General features: G+C 43.5%; 1 protein-coding gene across 1 annotated transcript; it reads left to right on the top strand.

Annotated features, from left to right (window-relative positions):
* Positions 1–3,413: 3,413 nt before the first annotated feature.
* LOC145803976 (uncharacterized) lies at positions 3,414–4,376 on the top strand. Its single transcript, XM_082897378.1, has one exon. The coding sequence runs from the start codon at positions 3,414–3,416 to the stop codon at positions 4,374–4,376; it is 963 nt and encodes a 320-aa protein (XP_082753504.1).
* Positions 4,377–8,518: the final 4,142 nt, after the last annotated feature.

Genomic DNA, 8,518 nt, shown 5'->3' with positions numbered 1-8,518 from the left:
TCTTCTTAGCCACACCTAACCAATGATCCCCAATCATCCCAAAGGGTCAGGGGTAGTCCCAGAGGACGTCCTGCCGCAAAATATTGCCGAGTCTCATGGACCCCCCGGGGTCGTGCCACCTCGACCCGGGTATAGGCTAGTTTAACCGAAGAGTGAATTTGTCTCCACTCACCGTCCTCGGGATCGGGTCCTTTGTTCGAACTCCATTACGCCCATGGTTCTGGTGCGTAGATCCCGGAAAGCTCCGAGTCCGCAAGTGTTCTGGGACTCATTAACGGAGCGACTTCTAGATTGCGTCTGAATCCGTTCGAAGCCAAGTGTTTAGGACCTCTAGGTTCGTGGATCCGAACCCTTTCGAGTCCGAGTGCCTCGGATCTCTAGGCTTGCTTAATACCCTTTCGAGTCCGGGCCCGAGTAAGTCTCTAGGTTCGTGGATCCGAACCCTTTCGAGGCTTAGAGCGATTCAATCCGTTTGATGGCGATAAATCTGGGTCCACCGATTCTTGGACTTGCGATAAATTCGGGCCCACTAATCTTGGGCTATTGGGCCTAAATAATTTAGTGGGCTCAAATTAGCCCCTCTTACATATATATATATATATATATATATATAATATAATTAAAAATGTAATTAAATTATAAACTAAGTTAAAGAAATTAAGTTATGACATTGAGAGTATTTAGACTAATATGTGATTTTTAATTAGTTGACATGTCGTTAGGATAAAAATAGATTCTACTATTAGCACCTATCGCTGTACTTTGGACCTCTCAATTCTTCGAACCCCTACCCAACAAAATGAGTTCCCACCATTTTCTTTTTAAACCCCCACTTTAATACCAACTATATCCCTAACCCCAAATCCAAACCTAAACCTAGCCCCATTCCCAACCACCACCTCCAGCACCACTACCTTGCCTCCTGTAGCCCACATTCTTCTGCTTTTTCTTTCTGAAAGACCCATCACAAAGAGAGAAAGAGTCTTTTTTTTTTGTTTTTTTTTTCCAGATCTAGTTTTTCCCCTCTCTCTCGCTCTCTCTCTCTTCCCCTCACATCTTATTCTTCACAACAAACGCAGAGCACCACAAATCACCTCCATTTTTTCCCCAAATCAGAAGCTTTGTCTTCTACATCTTCCTAGTTAAAGCCACCGGAGCTACTGAGATTCGCGCACTTGCTATCAGGGACGAGCGGCGATAGGCGGCGACTCAAGCGACTGCTTCAAGCAACAACCACTTAAGGAACTACTATCTGTTCCACCTTGATCTGGGAGCTTCGGACACTGAGCGGCTTGAGCTGGCTAGGGATGTAAAGTCGGAGCCATTGGTTGTAGAGTTTGGAAATGTGATGGTGGTGGGTAAGACGAATCTGGTGATTAGTCTAATGTATCTATGTGTATAATCTTTCATCGGAGATAGAAAGAGAAGTCGTCAACAATAATGGCAGCGGTGGTCGCCGGTGGAGATGGTTAGGGTTTGGGAAATTAGGGTTAGGGTTAGGGTTTGGGAAATTAGGATTAGAATGCTAGGGACGAGGGTAAAAATGTAACTCCATGTTTGGACAAAATTGGAATTAAAAAAAATAAAAGAGAGGGGGGTCCAAAGAAAAAAGGTAAGTGCTAATAGTAGCACTATAAAAGTATTATATGTAACATGAGAGGGAGAGAAAGAGAATATGATAGAGGGGTACTATTGTCATTTTCCACTCGTTGTTAATGAAGTTAGTGTTACATTTTTGTCCAAAATCACATGAGACCTTTCTGATTTGTGTGGCCGAACAAATAGATTATTATTTATGACTTAAGTGCTTAACGTATGGCCGAATACAAGTCGGCCATGCCGGGTGAGGCAAGTATAGAAGCCGAGTACGAGCCATATATGGATGCTGAAGGAGCCGACCACACCCTTTCATATTCAGAAGGCCCAGGGACAGGATTAAAGCCTAGAAAGTAGTGGGCCCATGAATGGGCCCTGGAGGAATCATTATAAAAAGAAGAGCCATGCTTAAGGAGAAGTGGAGAAGAAAGTAATAGAGAAAGAGGATTAAGAAGTTCTGTTTGGACAAAAGAGTATTTATGAATTCATTTCACCATAATTGGCGCCGTCTATGGGAATACTCAAGCACGTCCATCATAGACGTTACTGACAACCCTCCATTCTTAGCAGATGATGTTACACCAAATGTTACACCAAGAATTATGCTTGGTCCGGAGAATATCAACGCTCGAAGAGCCTTGAATTTTGACCCAGTCGTTCAGTCTTCACCTTCAACCTCCATGCAAGAACCATGCAGACAATCATGGATCAAGCAAAATGAAATGAGCAGCGTCTGGAAGAGATGGCAGTTAATAACGAGCGCTTACGTAAAGAGCTGGCTCTGGAGTTAGCTAAATCTCAATAGACCGCACCACATCATGAGAGAGGCCGGTCGCCTGAACACCAGAAGGGAACTCAACAACGTCGACATCGGAAACACGATAGCAATAGCGCCTCTGACTCATCAGCTCAAGAACCTCCGAAAAAAGGGTGTGTTGGCATGTCCAATTCATCTGGGAAAGTCCATACATGCAGCAAAGACAAAGGAAGAAAGATGGGTCAGACAGAGAAGACATGCATAACCCTTTCGTACGACGAATTGCTAGGGCCGTCCTGCTGAAAAAATTTAAAGCCCCGACATTTACATTGGATGATGGTAAGTCTGACCTAACGGACCACATTCACCATTACAAGTAGGCAATGACATTGCACACTGATGATGATGCGCTTATGTGTTGCATACTCCCAAGTAGCTTAGGTCCGTTGGCAGTTCGGTGGTATTACAAACTTGAACCAGCCTCGATCAAGAGTTTTCACCAACTCCAAAAATCTTTCTAGGTAAGATTTATCACCAACGAGGTCTAGCCTAAGCAAGTCGACTCGCTCTAGGCAATGCAAATTAAGTCAGACGAAACCCTCCGTGAATATTCGACGCGCTATTGGGAGTGTTTCAATTTGGTTGACGATGCCTGTAACGACTCCATGGCCGTTATTGCCTTTAAGATGGGCTTGCAACCTGACAGTCCATTTCGAAGCTCATTAACTAGACTACCTCCTAAAATAGTGTGAGCTTTAATAAAAAGGTTGAAGAGTATTGAAAAGTGGAGAATGACGCCCTCCACGTTAAAGTCGGATAGAAGGTCGCCGAGATGGCTGAGCCTATCTTGGTACAACCGATAAGCATAGCCCCACCGGAAAGGAGCCCTGAGTGTCAAGGCAAGTCAAAACGAGAAAGTCATTGTGAGCCGCGCCGATCGAGCGAGCAATATCAAGTAGATAGCAGACACCCCAGGCGGTCCGAGAAGAAGTATACTGAGTTGACCGAGCCGATCAGCAAGATACTTCCCAAAGTCCAGCATCAGCCTTTTTTGGCCAAGATGATTGGACCCCCCGACATAAGATGCAGGGATCGACGATGTGAATACCACAAGGACCATGGATATGAAACCGACAGATGCTACGCCTTGAAGGACCACCTTGAGAAGTTGGTACAGGATGGTCGACTCTTCCAATACCTTCCCCACAAGATCACTCAACCTAATGCAGTGGCTTTACACCTGGACTCAACTCCGATGGGCACTATTCATATGATATACTATCTTCCGACGCCGACCGGCATCCATACGATCCAATCCCAAGTATCTCAACAGTGTCCATCCAAGCCATCTACACCAGCCAATCGGCCCCATCAGACTGGCAAGATTAACTTTGACGACGCAGATCTAGAGGGGCTGATCTTTCCCTACAACGATGCTCTTGTTATCGAGTTACGAATAAACAAATTCGTTGTCGAACGTATTCTGGTTAACCAAGGGAGCACATTAGAGATAATGTACTACAAGACGTTTTTGAAGCTCGGCTTTACGGATTCAGATCTATTACTAGCAGCATATCACTTGTTCGGCTTTAACGCGAATCTAGAATACCCTCTAGGCAAGGTCACGGTTGCGGTACGTGCAGGCACTAGGACCCGCGATATGGAGTTTCTGGTTATTAAACTACCATCGCCATATAACATCATCATGGGAAGAACTTGGTTGCACTTAATGCAGGCCGTACCAAGCACCTATCACCAGCCATTCTACTTCCCAACACAACATGACATTGAGCAGATTCGAGGCTCTCAGAAGTCGGCAAAGGATTGCTACCTTACTACTTCCAACAAGAAGCCAAGGGAGCTAAAAGTTAATTCAAATGAAATCTTGGACCGGGAGAACCTCGAGGATGTTGGAAAATGCCCCACTCATAAGGCAACTGAGGATCTTATGTGGATTCAACTCGGTCATGAACCAAATAAATTCTTCCTGATCGACGCTTGTTTAAATGTCAATGAACGCTAGGAGTTAATTTCATTCCTAGTCGGCAATAGTGATGTATTCGCTTGGACTCCTTATGAAATGCTGGGAGTAGACCCCACCATAGCACAACACCATTTGAACGTGGACCCAAAGGTTAAGCCCATCATCCAGAAGAGTCGCCGATCGGTAGCCGAGCATACTTCGACTGTTGTCGAAGAAGTTGACAAGCTTCTTGAGGCCGGTGCAATCCACGAAGTGAATTACCCCACCTGGTTGTCCAACACTATTGTTCTAAAGAAGAAAAACGGGTCTTGGCACGTCTACATAGACTTCACAGACCTAAATAAGGTCTGTCCCAAGGATTGCTTCCCCTTCCCACGAATCGACCAATTAGTGGATGCAACTATGCATCATCAGCGTATGAGCTTCTTGGACGTATACAGAGGATATCACCAAATATTCATGCATCCCGAGGACAAAAAAAAACAGAATTCCTCACTCCGAGGGGCACTTATTGTTGCAAAGTCATACCCTTCGGCCTGAAGAATGCCAGGCAACTTATTAGAGGCTTGTCACCACCATGTTTAAGGAGCAACTCGGTCGTACCATGGAGGTGTACATTGATAATATGGTGGTAAAGTCCAAAGAAAAGTATGTCCACTTAGCCGACTTGTCCACAACCTTCAACATCCTCCGGAAATACAAGATGAAACTTAATGCCTTAAAGTGTGCGTTCGGTATCAGATCTGGCACATTCCTGGGCTATATTGTGAACTATCGTGGAATAGAGGCCAATCCGAAACAAACTATAGCAATCTTGGAACTCGGCTCCCCTCAGTCATTAAAAGAAGTACAAAAGTTGATGGGAATGGCCGCGACCCTTAATAGATTCATTAGCAGTTTTTCGGATCGTTGCCGACCATTTTTTCACACCCTTTGACAAGGGACATCATTCATTTGGACCCCCGACTGCCAAACCGCCCTAGATGGATTAAAAGCTTATCTCCGTTCAATACCGCTCTTGACAACTCCGTCGCTGGGCAACACATTCATCTTGTACCTTGCGGTCTCAGATCGTGCAATCAGTGCTGTATTGCTCAAAGAAGAGCTAGGGGAGCAACGACCCATTCTCTATGTTAGTAAAGCAATGGTGGATGCCGAGATGCGATACCTACCACTGGAAAAGCTAATTTTGGCACTGATAGTTGCCGCTAGGAAGTTAGTGCACTATTTCCAGGCCCATACAATAACTGTGCTGACGGACTACCCTCTCCAAATAGAACTTCGCAGTGCAGAATCATCAGTGCGCATCTCTAAATGGGTGTTAGAACTTGGCCAATATGACATTCAATTCTCTCCCAGAACGGTTATCAAGGGGCAGGTTTTGGCTGACTTTTTTGCCGAATTTACTGGTTGTCACGCCGACTTTAAGCAAGAGCAGCCAACCTTCCAACCTCAACAGAAGTGAAGGATGTACATTGGAGATATTTGGCAGATGTACTGCGATGGTTCATCCAACAAACGTGGTTGTGGGGCCAAAGTAGTGATTATGACTCCCGAGGGTGGTGAAATCGAGCAAGCAGTCAAGCTCGGCTACGACGTATCAAATAATGAAGCCGAATATGAGGCTCTGCTTATCGGCCTTCGTAACGCTCATCGACTCGATGCTAAGCAATTACAAGTTTTCTGCGATTCAAAGTTGGTTATCAATCCACTAAAGGGGGAGCATGCAACTAGGGACGACTGAATCACAGCTTACATGAAAACGAAAAACTCATTACTGGTGAAGTTTGACCACCATGACCTGAATCAAATTACGCACGATCAAAATACCCATGCAGATGCTCTTACTTGCTTGGCTTCTGACATCAATTCGGAGGTTAAGCGGACCATTGAAATGGGATTCGTCAGTGAGTCAAGTATTGATCCCCCGGATTCCATTTCGATCAATGTTATTGACATAGGGCCGAGTTGGATGGATCTCATTATCACCTTTTTATCTTGAGAACAACAGCTCGCGGACAAGAAAGAGGCCTATAAGTTGTGGAATAAGGCCCTACATTACTATTTGGATCTTGATGGAAAGCTCTACAAAAATTCCCTCTCAGAGCCGTATCTGGAATATGTGCACCTGGACTTGGTAGAGGATTTTTTGGCTGAAATACCTAAAGGCAATTGTGGCATCCATTCTGGAGGGCGTTCACTAGCCCACCGAGCTGTAACCCAAGGATATTACTAGCCTACCATGCGAACTGATGTAGAGAACTACGTAAAGAAGTGTGAGTAATGCCAAAAATTCTCTCATTTGATTCATCTACCTATGGAAGAACTGAACTCTGTCACTAGTCCTTGGCCTTTTGCTCAATAGGGTTTGGACATTGTCGGACCACTACTAAGAGCTCCATGAAACAAATGATTCTTGATTGTTACAACAGATTACTTCACGAAATGGGTTGAGGCAGAACCATTGGCTCACATCCGAGACGTAGATGTCAAACATTTTGTCTGGAGGAACATTATAACCAGATTCGGCATACCGCGAGCGCTCATATCCGACAACGGTACCCAATTCGATTGTGGTGTCTATCGTAAGTTGTGCGACATATACAGCATTAGATCATACTTCTCCTTACCAGCCTATCCACAGAGCAATGGCCAAGCTGAGGCCTCCAATAAAGTGATCTTGGATGGAGTCAAAAAATGGTTAGAAAAGGCCAAGGGCAAGTGGGTTGAAGAACTGTCTAGTGTACTTTGGGCCCATCGTACTACTCCAAGGCGACCTATCGGTGAAACACCCTCTACCTTATGTTTTGTCACCGAAGCTATTATTCCTCTTGAAATCGGTTTGCCCACTCTAAGATCAAAAGCATTTGACACAAGATAGAATGACATGATGTTGGCCCTGGATTTGAATTTGAATTTGATTGAGGAACGTTGCGATCGGGCTTTTGTGCATATAGTGCGCTATCAACAGCAACTCGCCAAATCATATAACTAGCGCCGTAGCTTGACTTTTTCGCACCCCCTTTCGGAAGTCGAAATAAGCCCTACAGTTCGGACTCCTGCGATTCTGAATCCAATCTCATAAGTGCAATGTGAAATAGATAAACACCAAATAGTCCAAATTCGACAAATCTTTTGAAAAATCGATTTTGAATCTAATTGCCAAAAATGGACTACGTTACCAGATACAGAGTCGTCACCTAAATATTTTTAAAAAATTTAGGAAACCCATGACTCGTGCGAAAGGCCACGTGTCCGTCATCACCAAGATTGTCTCGACTCGGGAACTTAGGTACGAAAGGGAAAGGTCATAAATGAATTGAGCACCACTGCTCGCTCGATCAAAGATCGGCCTCTACTAATCATGATATGAATCTTATGTACATTATATGTTCTTGTTCCAGTTTATTAGGCTAACATTACTATGTGATGCGCACACACATAATTATAGACTAACTTGCAAAAATTGGAACACTTGATTTCATGTTTATTTTGAAAAGTTATTTCAAAATATGTATCACTTGAAAAAGTGATCGCATATGAAAATGTACTCAAATTTTTCCAATTCAAGCAATAAGCCTTCATCCACAGGCATTCAATCAATTATAGCACTTAAGCAATTGGCCTCATGGCAACAATCATACGTATGCAATATGCTAAAACGAGTAAAGGCTCACCTAGCACTCCAAGCTAAAATAAACAAAACAGTTAGAAAAATGCTTGATTCCTAACTATGCGATATGACTAATGCAACACATACGATATGCAATCTAAATAGGCTCGGTTACTTAACATAGCATATGAAATAATTTGATAACATGCAATCTAAGTACACATTCAAAGAAATATTTAAACTAACAATGTAGTTAGGCTGATGAACCGAGCCTCAGTGCATGCAATACAAGTGGATGCAAACATGAAGTATGCTAAACAAAACGTGATGCCCCCAAACTAACCATCAAAAACTAGTAAATAAAAGGGAGAAAGACGTGGGATTGAAAGACATATACATTATTACAACATTGCACTCTCACGAAGGAGAGTCCGAATAGCTAACTAATTATTACAACACAAATTAAATTAGCTAAACTATTTAACTAATTATTACAACAAATGAACTAACTATTCTAGCTAATCAAATTACAACACTTTACCAAATTCAACTAGCTACGAATAATTAA

Source organism: Camellia sinensis, chromosome 12 (assembly GCF_055761805.1).
Source record: "Camellia sinensis isolate YWXY chromosome 12, ASM5576180v1, whole genome shotgun sequence".
NCBI lineage: Eukaryota > Viridiplantae > Streptophyta > Magnoliopsida > Ericales > Theaceae > Camellia > Camellia sinensis.
This window is presented reverse-complemented; position numbering and strand designations above follow the sequence as displayed.

Coding starts and splice junctions, on each gene's coding strand:
- LOC145803976 (XM_082897378.1), top strand. CDS start 3,414: ATGATTGGACCCCCCGACATAAGATGCAGGGATCGACGATGTGAATAC.